General features: G+C 37.8%; 1 protein-coding gene across 13 annotated transcripts in view; it reads right to left on the bottom strand.

The window, feature by feature from the left end:
• Positions 1-16,831, bottom strand: part of LOC105456209 (CUGBP Elav-like family member 1) — a 431,768-nt gene that overhangs the window by 143,652 nt on the left and 271,285 nt on the right. For all 13 annotated transcript variants that reach the window (XM_011700080.1, XM_011700081.1, XM_011700082.1 and 10 more), the window contains one exon: positions 1,487-1,656. In XM_011700080.1, the coding sequence (XP_011698382.1) occupies positions 1,487-1,656 (170 nt within the window). The remainder of the gene's footprint in view (positions 1-1,486; positions 1,657-16,831) is intronic.

The raw sequence follows: 16,831 nt of genomic DNA, 5'->3' as shown, positions 1-16,831 counted from the left end.
TGTATTCGGACGTGGGGAGACATAAGAGAGTCCCGCGGGGTTGCTCTCTCGTCCTCCGATCGATATACCGAGGAAGGTATAGCAGCGACCATTCCTAACTATATCAATCGTTGTATGCGCATTTCTCTTTCCTCACTTTCTTTTATTTGATGTAATGTTGAAATTAGTCTAAAGTAATTTTCTTTCAAATATTATAGCCTTATTAATCCTATAAGAAAATTTTGTTTAAAGATACTTCCTTCAATATCTCTTTTTAGTCATGTTACAAATCTTGAAAAAATTATTAGCTTCACATTTTGAAATGTCTGCAGTCATTATCTTGTCAATATTTCTATTTAATATACTCTTACCTATCGACTCTTACCTACTTACTTCTCTATTCTTAAGCTACATTTTTAATTTAGAAAATTTGTAGTAACACTTAAGAAAAATAAATACCAATTACAATCATGTAGATTAATTGTAGCAATCCGTTTAGGTTGGAATTGGGAAAAAAAGTCAAATTATCCGATATTAATATCTAATTTCGACACGCTCCATTATAAGGCTACATCAATAATAGTAAAGCGCAACAACATCAATTATACTAAAATTTGATTAAAACGTTGAGGGATCGGTTTAATGGAAAATATGATTTTCGACGAGTTAACCTATTTAGTGAATTTATTGGCATAATTCAACTTCAAGAACAGTTTCAAAAATTAGATAAATCGGAATTCCAATTATTCGATAATCGAATAGTATTATGTACCCGTCTCTCATACATATGTTTGTAGATCTTCTTCATGATATATACGTCCGATTATTTGTCGTAATTATCATATCACGTCGCAGTTAGCTGCGAGAAGTACGAAAACAATAAGACACGAAATCCATTTATACCCTCCATAAAGAAATATATTCAATTCCCGAACAATTCTCGCGTGTTATCGCACGGGCAGAACCGTATCCGGAATTAATCTTGATTTATGATCATATCTCAACGTTTTATCGTTCTTTCTGTCGCCGTAAATGCGTCCATTTTCCCTGACTTTTGCTCTCTTTCCATAATCATTCGCGTATTCATTTTAACATGTCATTGAAATAAATATGCGAAAAATATAATAAAGTATTTTTTCATACTTGTAGAAAAGATTTAAAAAATAATAATAATCTTAAATAAATTCGTTAAATTATAATAAAGAATATAGAGATGTATTATAATTATAATTTTTTAAGAAATAAAGTTGTAAAAATATGACTTTACATTTTATTCATTCTGTCTCGATTAAAGACTAATAAATGTTGGCTAGAACAGTAAAGAAGTAGAAATAAATCTGTCTGTATAAACCTGTCTCTTTTAGTGTAAGATTTATGTAAAAATAATTTTATATCACAAAAAATTCAAAACTGCACTTTTTGCCGCCTTCCGTTAAATGCAAAAGTTTGTTACAACTAGACGACTTGAAGCATGCAATTGAAAATCTGAAGAAGCTCAATCACTCACCCCTATGACTGCCGGTGATCTTGTCCCGCAGGATATTTATTTGATGCACTCGACCGTACTCCTCAAACATCGTCCTCAGGTCATTCTCATCCATATCGTGAGGTACCTGCCCCACGAACATCTTTATGTTGTCCGGATCCGGCTGCTCCACACTGTTGTTGTTCATTATGCTGTAACATGAAAAGAAAGTTTATGCTGTGTATGCGGGATATTAAACATGCGTGCCTGGAGAAAAACAACATGCCGTTATTAAAACGTTAACAGGTCAAAGACTTCTGTGTGCACTTTATCAGTTCACAGTCATGTGATTTATCGCGTGAATGATAACAAAACTTAAATACTTAATTCGAGAGAAAACGTTTCCTTTTTAAATAATATTGTCATTAATAATTCAAGGCAATAGTTTTCGTTCGTTAACCCGAAAAATAATAAAGAATAAAGAGAGTCATACACAAATTATTACGAAATAACTGTGACAAGAGAAGCTTTCAGCAATTTTGCTAAATAAAAATTGCACTTACAAGCTCTCATTTTCTAATACTCAAGGATTACATATGTTTGCGCAATAATATTTATTCATAAAATCGTCGAATAAAACGATTTCGCGGGCGGATTTATTCAGTCGACTATTTCGCGATCCAGAACCCAATCGACTATTTTGATTGGACACGTTGCAAAGCGCGAAATATTCTCACGGGCATCGCACTCGTTAAACGAGCGATTAAAATATTAAGCACTTTATCTGTGCAAAGTGAAGCAGAGGATGATTTTATTGCGGCGACATATATATGACCGTGAATGGCCGCAAAGTGAGTTAGAAGTTATCATATCGGGAATGGAAAAATATTGAGCCGAATATTTTGTAGCATGTTCCCTATGAATATGATTTATTTTATATACAGGCCCATGCCCCATCGTTATTGAATATCGTTTCAGCTCCAGGCTGACAAATTTGAAGTCGATTTGCCGTTAGCAAAAATTTCATGGAAATCCATCATCGTCGGCAAGTTTTCAACTTTCCATTTTCGATACTTTCAACGTATACAAATGTCAAACACAATTTCTGTTAAAGTAACGTCGAAAAGAAACTATTTTTAGTTTATACGTGACTATTTCATGTAGTTGAATCTAATCCGAATTGAATAGCGTAGAAAAAAAAATGGAATGCAAAGACTTTCGGAACGTACGTAGGATATATTTTGCGCGCGTACTTATATTTAACCTACGTTTCCCGACGAAATTTTTTCGCAGCGAGCGCCCCAGCCGAAACAGCCGGATTAATGCTGCATTTTGCCAGGCGCGGGCCGTACGCGACGTAATGTTGCCATGGGTATTTTAGCACATACAGCTGCGAGCGCGCGCGTTGCTCACGTAAAAGACTACTGGTGTGTTTGGTTACCCCAGAGTACATATTTGACCGTGCACAGGCTCACCCGCTTTCGAAACTTACACGCGCGGAGCTTTTCGCCGGCACGCAGTAATTTCGCCCGGATTATGCGTGTTTGAGGTCCTACTCTTGGGATGTATCCGCCGCTCCCTCCCTCCTGTGTGCCTCGATCGCGAATTCCCGTCCGTCGATTCATCTGACGGCCGGACACACAGGCTCGCACCTCGCACACACAGACACATACACACACACACACACACACACACACACATACACCGCACAAGTTTCTTCTAATTTTATGCTTCGCGCGCGGATCGCGCTCAGCCAATATTTTCACTCCAAGCGGTTGATTAAAGTCTGATACACGGGTCAATATTTTGCATTCGGCGCGTTTTCACTCCCCGCGGAAGCATATAAAACATTACTCTCGACTTTTTATTTTACAATCTCTCTCTGATTATTCCAACGGTTTCGTGCGCAGCCGCGCACAATCTTCTGAGCGATTTAGCAGGAGATCTAAATATTTTACGTATTTTTCAGAGCGAATCGACGCAAATGCGAGCTTACAATAACATAAGCCGGGTATAAGCTTGTGCAATGCTAATGATTTGGAATCCATTCGTTAAATGGAATACGAAAGGAAAGCTCGTTATTTGTTGATGCGCTAAACTTAAGCGGCATATAGGAATTTATAAAATTTAAAAAAATGGAACTTCACTTATTTATTAATTCAATTAGCAAGCTAAATTGGTAACTGATTGAGACTGTTTATTATATACATTTATTGAAAGACTTTGCAATTCTGTATTTTGTCCGTTATTACCTAAAATGTATATGCTAATAATATGCACTCTGTAAGTCGGATTACTAATTAAAGAATTTTAGTTCAAAGTGATACGTCCAAATGCAAACAACGTTACGATAAAAGCGCGCACGCGGAACGTACGTTATACTTTTGCTTTTTCACATATGCTCGCACGTGCGGGGCTGCATATCGCGGCGCTTTAGCGGGCGGTTAGCTGCCTCGCGTGAATTACGCTCGTTGTAGAATGTGACTGGTCGTATGAGCGAAAGGCATTACCGTTTTACTGCGGACGCGACAGTTTGTTGCCGCCCTAAAATTGTTTTGCATAAAGTTGGCCGGTTGAAACGGTGACCCGATGCACCGTTTCGCCAGCTCTTTTCTCTCTTCTCCGTCTTTCCCCCATCTCTCTCTCTCTCTCTCTCTCTCTCTCTCTCTCTCTCTCTCTCTCTCTCTCTCTCGCGATGCTATAAATCACCGAACTTTAATAGTCATCACTCGCGGCACGTCTCGCGGCATCGAAAGTTCTAATCGATCACAACGGTGGTATGTGCTGGCTGGTTAATTACATGCGACCTTGGTGTGTCGTGACTACCTCCGGGCTATGTCGTGACCCGTATCGTCCGATCTATCTGCTCGTTACGAAATTCCAGACGTATCGATCGCGCAGGTGGAAAGATGGAAGGAGGAAAACATTCGCCGTTTGCGGGATAAAACGAAGTTTACACAAAGCCCGGCCGTTTAGGAACGGCAAATAAGGAAATTTCGGAGCGCCGTCCGGCGTGCGGCCCCGTGGGGGAGCGGAAGCTTTTGCGATCCCGACGCCCGGGATGCGCGATGGGGTGGGGGACGGAGGAGGGAGAAAAAAAAAGAGTTCGGGAATTTCGCGAAACGATAGGAGAAAGTTAATATTAGTCGGCGCGGTTTAAAGCGATTTTCCGACCGAGCGGCCGCCTCTCATCTCGGTCTATGGAGTGTATAGGAGATCCTGTAAAGAGTAAGAGGGAGCAAAAGGAGTGGGGAAGAGGAGGAGAGGAAGGGGAGTGTCTACGGCAGGAAGCCCTCCAGGGAACTGCACATCCCGGTCGCCTTGTCTATCCCCTTTTGCGAACAAAGACGGGAATGGGTTAACTAATCAAAGAAGCGACTACGTTAACTAAACGGGAAGGTCTATCCTAGCGAATCGAACGGCGATTGGCAATCGCTTCTTCGGGATTGGTCACGCGCCAGCATCCGCGCGATGGCTCCTCGATTGGATTAATCGAGATTTATCGCGAAGTTCCGGAAGGGGAATGATAGCTACGGCCGAAGCACATAGATATACGTATATATATGTATATACAATTGTGCGTTCGTCGGCTGTCCCACCAATGAAATCGAGATGCATGTAATTAAAGTGACACATTAAAATATCGCGAACGTGATAATGCTGTATTAACGACGACGGAAGAGCAAACGAACAATTAAATTGCCGCCACTCGATAAACTGTTTCGATATCATTCGGGAAGTTAGTCGGAAAGTTAGCCGGTGTCGCTGCAATAAGTGTAAAGCGCGAAACTGGCGATGGGTTTTTGCGTGAACGCGCTAGTAATTAAAACATGTTCCGCTTCGAAATAGAAACAATAAATAATTACTAATTTTCATTAATGGTGCTGAATTTTCATTATGCGACGTAACTAATTGCAAAACGCGAGCGACACTTCTCCCTCATAACAGCAAACTATAAATTGGTACCTCAGTTTCTATATTCAATTATTTTCATATTAGTTTTTTTTTACATATACGGCTTTGACTAAAATAAGCTGCAGACACAATTTTAATTAGTTGTAAAAAATTAAAATAATTATCATTCGTAGATTTCAAAGCACGGTAAATGATTTGATTGCTTTATTACTATACCTACTTCAGAATGTTTTGCGTTCGATCTGTTTTAGAATTTACAATTCGATATAAAAATTTATTGCAATTCATTATTTTTTTAAAACTTTTTTTAGAGTGTAAGAGCCGGCTTAGACTCCTTTTAAATTATTTAAAAAAAAACGACAATCGTTAAAATATACCTACATATATCGCGTTTGACTTTTCGCAGAAAGAGTGCATTGTTTTCGCCATGGCTCTGTAAAATCACGCTCCGGACACTTCCGGTGATTCTGGCGTGATTTGTTGGTACCGCAAATTGACCCTGGTTACGAGCAAGGACGGCCAACAACTCGTAATCCCGCATCGACGTTACTGTGACAGTAACGGCTGTTACGTATTTCCGGCGCCCAGCGCATTCGCTCAATTATCAGATCACCGCGTGGATTAGTGCCGGTGGGTGTACATATATCGCGATCAGTATCTTATCGGTAATGGGGAATGCTGCTCCTGCCTCGTCAGGCTGCGGAAAGGTAAATAGAATGCAAAGATAGGAGAGAGAGAGAGGAGAGAAAGAGATAGGTATACCCTATCTCGCGAGAATGAGATCGAGAAGGAAGAAAGGAACGCGACCTGCCTTTACCCTGATAGGCGACATCAAAGAGCACTCACAATACCCTTTGGCGTGTTTCTTTTCCAGCCGCGTTCTCTATTTCTTTTTTTTGCGTATCACAAATCTATCAACATGCGATATTTACACCAACAACATAAATTAATACTTCAAAATTATTTATATGATTAGATTGCTACAAAGATAACATACATATTGTAGTCCTTTTTCTTATTTTGATCCAAATATTTTAATACTCTTTTGAGAAAAAATGTTTCAATTATTAAAGACTTAAGATTAATTAAAGTTGGATTAATTTTAAAGTAATAGGTGTATTGAAATTTCATAATTTTTCAAATTTTGTTTACTAGAAATAAAATCATATTTTAACATTCCTAGAGATGGCAACATATACTTAATATTTTTTATTTTTAAATAATTTTAAATATTAAGAATCAAAATTTCAAAATTATGTGGTGTAATTGTAATTCATTAAAAATAAAGATTACAAAAATGAGTGGATTTCAGACTTAAACGAGATTCTCGAAAATTAACTTGCGGAGCGCATAATGCCTCAAGCTTCTCGTTTCTCATCACTCATCACATTCGAGAACAATTGACCTTTCGTCGAGATCGTTATAATTCGAGCAAGTCATACAAAACAGATAGAGGAAACATACACAAATATCACTAACTTAGCAATCTAAGTATTCGACTTTGCCGACCTGTTTCGAAATATTTAGAATTAAATCCAACATTAATATCTTCTCCTTTCAAATAAATTTAAATATCAAGAATAAAAAATTTCAATAAATATTACGCATAATAAAAAATCGTGAAAAACGGATTTAATGTCATAATAAAGTAAGGAATTGATCGGTATTTGGACGTAATGTTCCTTTCAAGAACGCACCATTTACCACCTTTAGTGAGATGAGTGATGACTGCAGAACGAACCATTAATCATAACAGCATAATTGACGCGTCGATGATTCTCACCGTTACAAACGAACGCTGAAGGCCAGAACGCGCGCGCGTATAGGCCAGAAATTAATGGTAGGATACTTCACATTCGAAGTCAGCATTTTCGGCGATTGGAGGCGGAGGTAAGAGATAAGGCTTAATATACTGTGGTCCCCGATAACGGTCGACAGTCACGCGAAATATTACATACGAATCGCCACCGGAATGAAACGATTCGAGGAATTATCTGCGAGCTCATCCGTGATGGAAAAAGAAAATCGCCGCAATTCCGCTGACCAAACCGCGTGTAACCGCGCTACCGTAATCGATCTCATCCCCATCTTTTCCTTTGTATTCCGACGTGCAATTTAGCTCAAGTAATATACCGTCAGGACGTCTCTTTACACATCACTAATAGCACGAGAGGGAAACAAGCAAAGCACTCGACGTAATATAGCCGTCAACGTAAATGAATATCGAGTGCAGGTTCCGTCATGGCAACGACCTCCCTTTTTCTCGGTTAATTAATTGACTCGGTACCGATCGAAGGAAGAATATTTGATAGTCATCACTTTATCAATAGGCATACATAGCAATGCAAACATTATAACACTGTGTATTTTATGTCTGCGCTACTACTATTATATAATAAATGCTTCGAAAATTAATTTTATATGTATATAAGTATATTAAAATGGCTTTTCGTTTAATTTAAAACTAAATATATTTTAGTAATTAATAAAGGGTAATTGAAAATTAATTTAAATCATGTTTATAAAATGACTGATATCGCAATAATCTCTGAAATATTATAACTCTGAATAATGATAAAAGCTTCGTATACATATATGTTTGTTGCATGTATTACCAATTTTCGTATATTTATGTTATAATATTCAAAATAAATAATTTATTAAATATTTATCAAATTCTGTTTACGAGATTGATTATAATGTTTATATTTATTAAATAATTATATACAAAGAAATAAAAAGGTTATATAAACATTATGTTATTGAGATTATATAAATATGCAAGTGTATAGATGTTATATGGATGATATTTTGTAGAATTTATTGCGACGTAGAAAAGACGTTTGATAATCAGATTTTATCTAACAATTTTAAAAACAATATATAATTTTAATAGAATCACGTCGCTATTGGACGCACGATAAAGGCAGATTGGAGGTGGCCGTTATTGGCACCCACTAAGGTGCCTGAAAAATGGTGAAAAGACGCAAAGTTAAAGATACCTAGAGCGTCGCCCTTCGCCACTCGTTCAGGTAATGTATGTGGCGATTCCGCGAAGTTACCGGCTTTGGCGAACAATGGTCTCCGGGAGTTTCGCTCCATGGCTCTCGAGGCCCGCTACTTTCGTAACTTCGCCGATATTTCAGAGGCCGTAGGGCTGAATTCTCCGACGGTGTTACACTACTACGGACGACCTTGTAACGCTATCTGGCTACGAACACGGTTTAACTGTCCCGAAGATGGAGTGTATTGGAATCGTCTAAAAGAAGACGCACTGCGCCATTCCTATGGACGAGCCCATCAACTTCGCGATCGTAAATTGCCGAGCCATGCGTATATTTTTTTTTAGTCCCGGACATCATTCCGTTATTTAATTTTTAAATAAATCATTTATTCGACCTGCGATGTGAAAAAAATGCTAAGTTATTTATTGCTGCATATGTGCACATATCTTGAATCATTTATCAGCTGAATAGCGCACGGAGGCTTTTCTGGAATTACCACAGATACTAAAAAAGAATAAAAAAGTGTGTAATATATAATACCTTTGAAAAGTCTGTTTTATAATTCATAAAATCTGTAATAGAATTTCAGCAACATTTTTTGCTCAGACTGTAGTCTGCATTCTGTAGAATGCAGTGATACTTTTTTTTCGACAGACCATTATAAAACGCCATATTGTCATGCGATCATATTTAATCGAATTAATTTACATATTTATGAGCAACACAATTTTCGCAGAATAATGTATTTATGAATATGTTTTTAATTTACGTGTTAACATCTGTTTGTTGTGTAATTTATACTCTATCAAAGCATAGAATGTGTGTAAGAGAGAGAGAAAGATTAAAATTTACATTGATTTTGAACATGCATGATTATATCATTTAATATAGTAGTAGACTGTAATTAAACAATCAAATATTCGTGTTAAATATATTTGAAAAAAGAGACAATATATTTATAAAATATTGCACACGCAATATATATGTATACCTATATCGCGGAATAATGAAAACTAATACTTCAAAATAGATTAATATTTGTATTAACAAAGTTAATAAAATTATTGTAATTTTCAAATTCTTAAATTACAAATTACGATATGTTTCAAATTTATACGCAGCTCACATTTAGACTTATGATGTGCAGACTGTACGAGTATTTTTAGATGAAGATTCTTTACGCTACGTACAAAAATATTTACTCGAACGCGAATGAGCGAGTTCTGTGTAAATGGGCAACGTGGAAGCAACCGAGGATAAAGGATGTATGCGAGATGGGTGTAATCCAGTTTATCGAACAGACTAATTAGAGGGCGAGGATGCGGCGAATGGACCCTGAGGGACGGCCGTAGGGCAGGGATCGACTGCAGGCTGACATTCTCGTCCTTAGAGTGTTCTAATTGGTGTAAGCGTTCAGAGATCGGACGCTCGCTCGTATACGATATTGCCGCTAATTGATGCCGCGCCGCGCCGCGCCGCGTTGGTCGAAATCACGACAACTGAAAATAATGTCCCTACATGGATAAAGAGGCTGCAGGGTTCGTTCCGCGCGAATCAATCCTTTGTACTTCGTATCCGTGACTTGAGAAAACACAGCATTAAAATGAATTCATCGATGATATTATATTTATTTTGCCGTCTACGGTGAACGCCCTGCGTTCCAACGGCAGTGGAACGAAGCCGAAAGAGCGAGAGGAGTGGGTGTCGTTGAGGGCAAAATATCGCTCTGCCTTTGGAATTTAACGAGGGACAAAGGTATCGCTCGACCTCCGACGTTCCGATGGGAAAGTACCGGGATTCAAGCACCCTCAGACGGGTCCGTCAATTTCCGCGCTCGTTAGGTGGGTATTTATTCTCGCTCCTTCTACCCGTCATGCACCTTATACCCGTACCCCTTCGCCGCGCTCCGCCGATTGATTTTAATTATTTTTCCGTCTCTCAGCACACGCCCACGAGCTTCCGGCATGCTCGCGATTTGTTCAGCCGACGTGATTAATTTTAAAAACTGCACGATAAAAATCTTCAAATTTTTCATGTAATATTATTTACAAGATTCTTGCTAGCTTTCTACAAATTTTAACACGATGATAAATGTATGTACAATGCCTCATAAAATATTTAATATGTTAAATCCGTATAAAATGTATATATCAATAGTGGCGATATACAAAGTTATTGTTTTCTTATTGCTTAAAACTGGTGCAAACACAAATGAGAAAGTTTATTATTCTCCCATTATATTCCCTTGTATAAAAAGGAAGGTTATAAAAAGAAACATTTTTGAAAAGCCTCCTTTTAAAATTATTAACTTTTTAATTCTAAGTAAAATTATCTTTCTTGTTATTTCACTTTCCCATCCTAATTGTACTAGTGCGTATCCTAATTTTCTCGTGTAACTTTGAATTCCATCGCTTTTTTTTTTCATGGTAACTTAGAAAATCTCGACCTAGTTTACGCTCCAGTAAAACAACCGAGTTGTAAGCTTGTAGTTTGCTATTGGTAAACCGTTCTCCATCTCTCTCACGATAAGTCGCACCGCGTTCCTCGACATCTTTTCCCCTGTACCCTTCCTATTTCTCACTCCTCCTTATTTCTCTTTGCCTCTCTCTCTCTTTCTCTCTCTCTCTCTCTCTCTTTCTCTCTTCTCTATATCGACCGACCCTTTTCATCCCGCTGGCAACTTGCGCAACCGTCCCTACGTAGACGGCTCTGAGTAAACCCTCTCGCTTCGGCGATTAACTCGAGTTTTGAGTGTTTGAAATGTCGAGTGGGTAAACTGCAGCCAGTCACGTGCGCAAGAGGGTAACTACGAGATGCGACTGCTGTACGCAGTGCATTCCACGACAACCATTGACAGAGTTATGCCTCTTTGGGGACAGCGCGTGAAGTATTCCCTGTATTTTTCCTAAGCGTAGCTTTCGTCCAAGGTGGCAAGAGATATCATGCCCGTGTGATAAATATCCTTTGATAAAATCAAAATTTTGGAGAGTCGTTTTACAATCTGATCTCTAAGTATTATACAATGACTATATTTGCAAAATATAATTTTCGAGTTTGTTAATTTCGTTTACTTTGTTATTTATCCAAAAATTAAAAATTCATAAAAGATATGACTATCATCTGATTTTATATCAAACTAATGTCATACGTAAATATAACGTATCTTTCACTCATAAAAAATATTTTAATAAAAAATCGTATCAATGATATCAGCAAGAAAATTAAAAGTATTAAACAGGACATGTCCTTAATAAAAAGATTTAACAGGTATTCGCATTTAATGTTATGTACATTATCATTAATTTATTACATTATATTAAGGGCTACAATATAAGGTCAAATTTAGGGAGCAAAGCGATTTTTTTTATCAAAAAGTACGAGAAAGGAGAATAGTTGATAATAGTTAGGCGGCATCTCTCCCATTAAGGGTGACGACGTCTAATTGTTTGCTTTGTCTCAACGACTTTGTCAGTTCTTCGTTTGATGAGAGAGAAGGAAAGAGAGAGGGAGCACTTTTTTCGTACGGCACACGAACTGTAAAACTCGAAGTGGACCTTCCACTCCAGACTCACACACCCCGCTCTCATTTATTACTGCTCGCCTGCTTTGTCGATCCTTTTTATTCGTTTCTCCGACATTCGGCCAGTCAGGGAATCGCTTCGTTCGCTCGATTTATTTGGGAAGGTTCGCGCTTTATGCCCTCAGCCGGGTGTCCGGCACTAACGAACATGCTGACAGATTCATCCTCTCGTGAAAGACATAACGCGTGATATTTCGTTTTGAAAAAAAATTGAAATGAAAAAAAGAATAGTTAAGTATGCAAAATCCGCTTTTGTCCCAAATTAATGAATTTTGCTTATGAGATAGCATATTTAATTTCCTTGCGTTGCTTCTTCTCGTTGTGATTCTAATATCTATGCAAATATCTTTTAGATTATAAAATATAAATAAAACTGTTACAAATCAAAATTTTAAAATATCAAGAGAATATTTTATAATTATGAATTCAGAATTTTTCTTAAATATTAAATATTTTCAAAGATTTTTCATAAAATTCTAAATGTGTACATGTATGTATATTATATATTATAGTACGTTATAGTATGTACAGTTGAGAAAAGTTTTTGATGCCAGAATTTAAAAAAAAAAAGCTTTTTAATACCATAGGGTTTTGTTGAGAAATTAATTGTTCAAAATTGTTCATTAATCATGTCCACGATAATTAAAGAAAGCACCATTATTCTTTTGTCTTCATCGGGGTTGCCCTGTTTACGAGTCCTTTCATACAGCCATCCATTTACGTGGCCGGTTCTCTAACATATTCACGAGGCACGTTTGCATAAGTATCGTCGAGCTTAAAGGCGGTCCAGAGAAAAATTTGAAAGCCTTTCTCAAGTGAGATTTCCATGACTATAACGAAGTTTCTGCATCGTTTATGGTCCGCTTTCCAGGTGATCCTCGTTTGCATTCGGTGAAAAGGATCCATAATTTCGGCTTACAGACGGTGACGAACTCAAATTATTATACTAAAAGTAATATTATGACGTTTTGTGAACAAATCCGTGATAAAGCTACAATCGGGAAAAAATCGAAAATATATGATAATAATACATGTTTCAAAAGAACCACCGCACAGAGAAATATGTTGAAATTTGCCTATAATTGCGGTGTTGAATGTGTGTTGGTCTGTGAAAAAAATATTGCAGAAGTAACTCGTCCATACTCGAAGTAATGTTCCCGTCGAAATATGTAAACATCGCTTCACGTATTACGTTGAATCATAAAATAACTCTCGTGCAAAAACAGAAGGGAGTTTATTGAAATGAAATAAACGAGTATATTTGCTCACATCTCGCATCCACGGATTCATTTTTAATTCGGAAAGTTTATTTAAACAAACAATTTGCATTTAAAGGAATGCGTATCATCGCATCGTTAAAAATAAATTGCAGTTATCGTAAAACGAGAACTTCTGAAACATTGCGGCAAGAGAATATAATATATGTACACATTGCAGGTAGAAAGCGATGGACAGGTAAATGCAATACAGAAGCCGCAATCACAGCTGTACACAGATCATACTCAGAAGGGTGGTTCTGGGAAATCCAGGATCTGTACCATACGCGCTATGGCGACTGGGATTGACGTGAATGTGTTTCACGAAGCGTGAATGATGCGCCATGAGAGGGCCATGCGCGCTAGGCTTTGCCACAACCCTTCGCTGCAACCTCTTTACTTCGTTTCTCCAGGCATTCATATGGGAACTTTCTCTTATCACGCGATGAGAACAAAAATGTTTGGTAACAATTTGTATTCTATAATACTTGAATATTTTATCATTCTATGTATTAAAATATTTATAATCGGCAAACATTGGCAAATAGTCAATGATAGTAATTTAAAAATTAAGGAAGAGGTCATAGAGAATTTTAGATATTTCGCTTTAATTTTCAACAAGATAAATATTGAATATTCCAATTTCCAACGTAAAACACGAGGAATTAATTTCTCGTGATAGGTATAAATAAATATATTATAAATAAATCTTTTAAACAGTAATGTTACTTCTGTATAAGAATATCTAAATAGCTCGTCGTGACTATAGAGCGAAGACATGATTGTAATAAGAAAACAAATATTTTGTACAAATGAGTTAAGGAATGAGTATTGAAAAAGTTGAAATGTTTCATTCGTCGGATTTGCACGACGGGCAATATTGTGCGAGATGCGATGTAAATCTGGCAATTCATTCGTTTTTATACTACTTAACTTTTATGCGGGATGAGTATTATGCGAGGTATGAGTGAAGCACGCGGAAGCTTTGACACGCTCGTTTCGCAGCACTCCACTCTCGGCTGACAAAAAAATCTCTGCTGCGGGCCCGCACTCTCAAAGTGCGATTCTATCTGCAAAACCGGCATTACTAACGAACCATCAGCAGAGTAAAATTTCCTCTGTGCACCGAGTTCAAAGTTTTTCGCGGACAGATAAACTCGTTGTTCCGCTTTTTCCACAGTCGTCTACGCAAGCGTCCCTAAATACGGCTCCGTTAACCGCGTTTGTCTGCCCTCCTTTCCTGCTTCTCGTCTCATTTTTAAGCGTTACTATTTTTTAATTGTATTTTGCTAAATAGCACATTTTCAGCATCATATGGCATATGTATTTCCAATAGCATATTTCCAATAACCCTCTTATCATTTTCACTCTTTATATCGTCGCATAAATATCACATTTTATGTATAACGTCACTTAATTCTCACGTAAATCGTGCTATGTAAATTTTATCTAGGATACCGAGCAATAAAACGCGCACAACGACTACATCCACCGACATCGGGAACAATCAAATCGCGAATCTCCGTTCGGGACCTACCGAAAATCGTTTATCCCTCCCGCCGCTGCCGTTCCTCACGGAGGACATCGCGTTCCTCCTGGCGGATAAATATGCAGGGCACGAGGCGTGTTTCGAAAACGACATCTGCTTTCGAATCGAATGCTCTCCGTCACATTGTACACGGGGACACCGTTCTCTGTTTCCGCTCCCTTTTCAAACTCCCGTCTTCTCGTGCTCACTCCTCCCGCCCCCCCCCCTCCTCCTCCTCCACACCCTTAACTCACCGTACATGATACATGAAGCACATAGCTCTGCCATCCGATGGCATGACACTCACCCAACCACCGTCCCGTGAAATCATGCCCCGTGATCCCGTGACCCCCGACCACGTAATATGCCTTCCCCTTCTACCCGTCTGGATTACCCTCTCGTTGCAACCCTCCTCTGTGATAGTAGCTACGATAGTACCACTTCTGTACGCCGTCAAATGCAATCTTTCTACTTAAGATCAAGTACATAGAAGATCATCGAATTTATCAAACGCGGCTTTTAATAAAATATGTAAAAAAAAACATGTTGCAAAAAATTGCATAGATTTTAGAAAAGATATAATTATGTCTTTTTCACGTATTACTTTTTTGCACAAGACATTTAATAATTATGTATATTAATTTACTTTCTCGCTAATAATGCCTAAAACCAATGTAAAAAAAAAATATATATAAAGCAATTTGGATATCTTTATACTTACTGTAAATAATATTTAAGTAATTAATATTTTATATGCGAATATTATATTTATATATGTTGACACTTGATTACTGTTTTAAAGTTGAAAGAATTAGAGTGTAGGAAAAATTTCAAAGATACACAGGGGGAGTTTCTGTAAAAGACAAGACTGACAAAAGCGCGAAAGTCAGAATTGTCGGAAGAATTATTGAATTCCTCACAGAAGACATCTCGAAGTTGTACTCGCGGTGTAGTAACTTGATTTTGTTCGCGGAAATTCGCAAAGCTTGACCACGTGACGACTACCGCGAGTTTCCGTCTCTTTTTTTTTCGGTTTTCTGTCTCTCCGCTTCCTCTCGCCTGTTTTCTTCACTTCTAGCGTAATAACCGACGGCCGGATCTTTCTCGTTATAACTTTTGAGTGATTAGTCGCCGTCCGACGATTGGCCGTCTTACAAAGTTTGTTTGCGATTTTTCGCAGGCTGTTTCCCGCGAAACCACGGCCCTTCCGCCGGACGTTAACGAGTAACTTAGCCATCTAACTGTCGGAACTTCGTTAAGAGTTCCAATAAATCGTCGAGAACTCTCGCTTTGCCGTAATGGCCCTGTTGGGTAATGAATCGGAAGACGTATCGAAAGATGAGAGATTACACGGACCTTTACTTTTTCTGCGTGTTCGAAATGAGCTCTGAAGTACATCGAATTGTTGCTGCTTTGACATTTCAAGGAATCAATGAGTGATGAAAGAGTATGATACATATCTCTTTAAAAAAGACAAAAGATAAATATACTGATAATATTGATTAGAATATCAAATATATACAGAGTTAGTTTAGATTTAATCAAGAAATCAATATGACAATACATATCACATGAGTTCACACGAGTTTAACTATTGATTCAGCTTTAAATGTAATAATTCAAAAGATTGCAATCTCAATTAACACCAGTTAATGCAACATGTTATCGGTGAAATCAAGAAGTTTGACAAATCACACGTCAAATGTATACCGCTTGACGCGGCATTTGCATCGTGCATTTAGTATTACGGCTATCGTATTTCATTTATCTCGCGTTGACATTCGACAGGGTCCTGACATTAGATCAAATTCCGGGATCAGACAGACGCGATGAGAATCAAATGGCAAAATGTCATTCACCTATATAGAATGTTATATTTTCACACGAGTGACAACGTAATTAAAACCAGACGGTGCAATTTAGTGCTGAGCATACGCGATACGTTTTGAGCCGATTTAATAAATAAATAAAAATAAAAAGGAAAAAAAACGGAAGCTAGCGAGTAATCGATTGAAAGTAACTGAAGAATGACTTGACGGTGGAAAGAACGTGCGCGTAGAGGAAATGGAAGTGGTTGGCCGGTTTCGAGAATTGCATCCCCTT

Source organism: Wasmannia auropunctata, unplaced genomic scaffold (genome assembly GCF_000956235.1).
Source record: "Wasmannia auropunctata unplaced genomic scaffold, wasmannia.A_1.0 LD335737.1, whole genome shotgun sequence".
Taxonomy (NCBI): Eukaryota; Metazoa; Arthropoda; class Insecta; order Hymenoptera; family Formicidae; genus Wasmannia; species Wasmannia auropunctata.
This window is presented reverse-complemented; position numbering and strand designations above follow the sequence as displayed.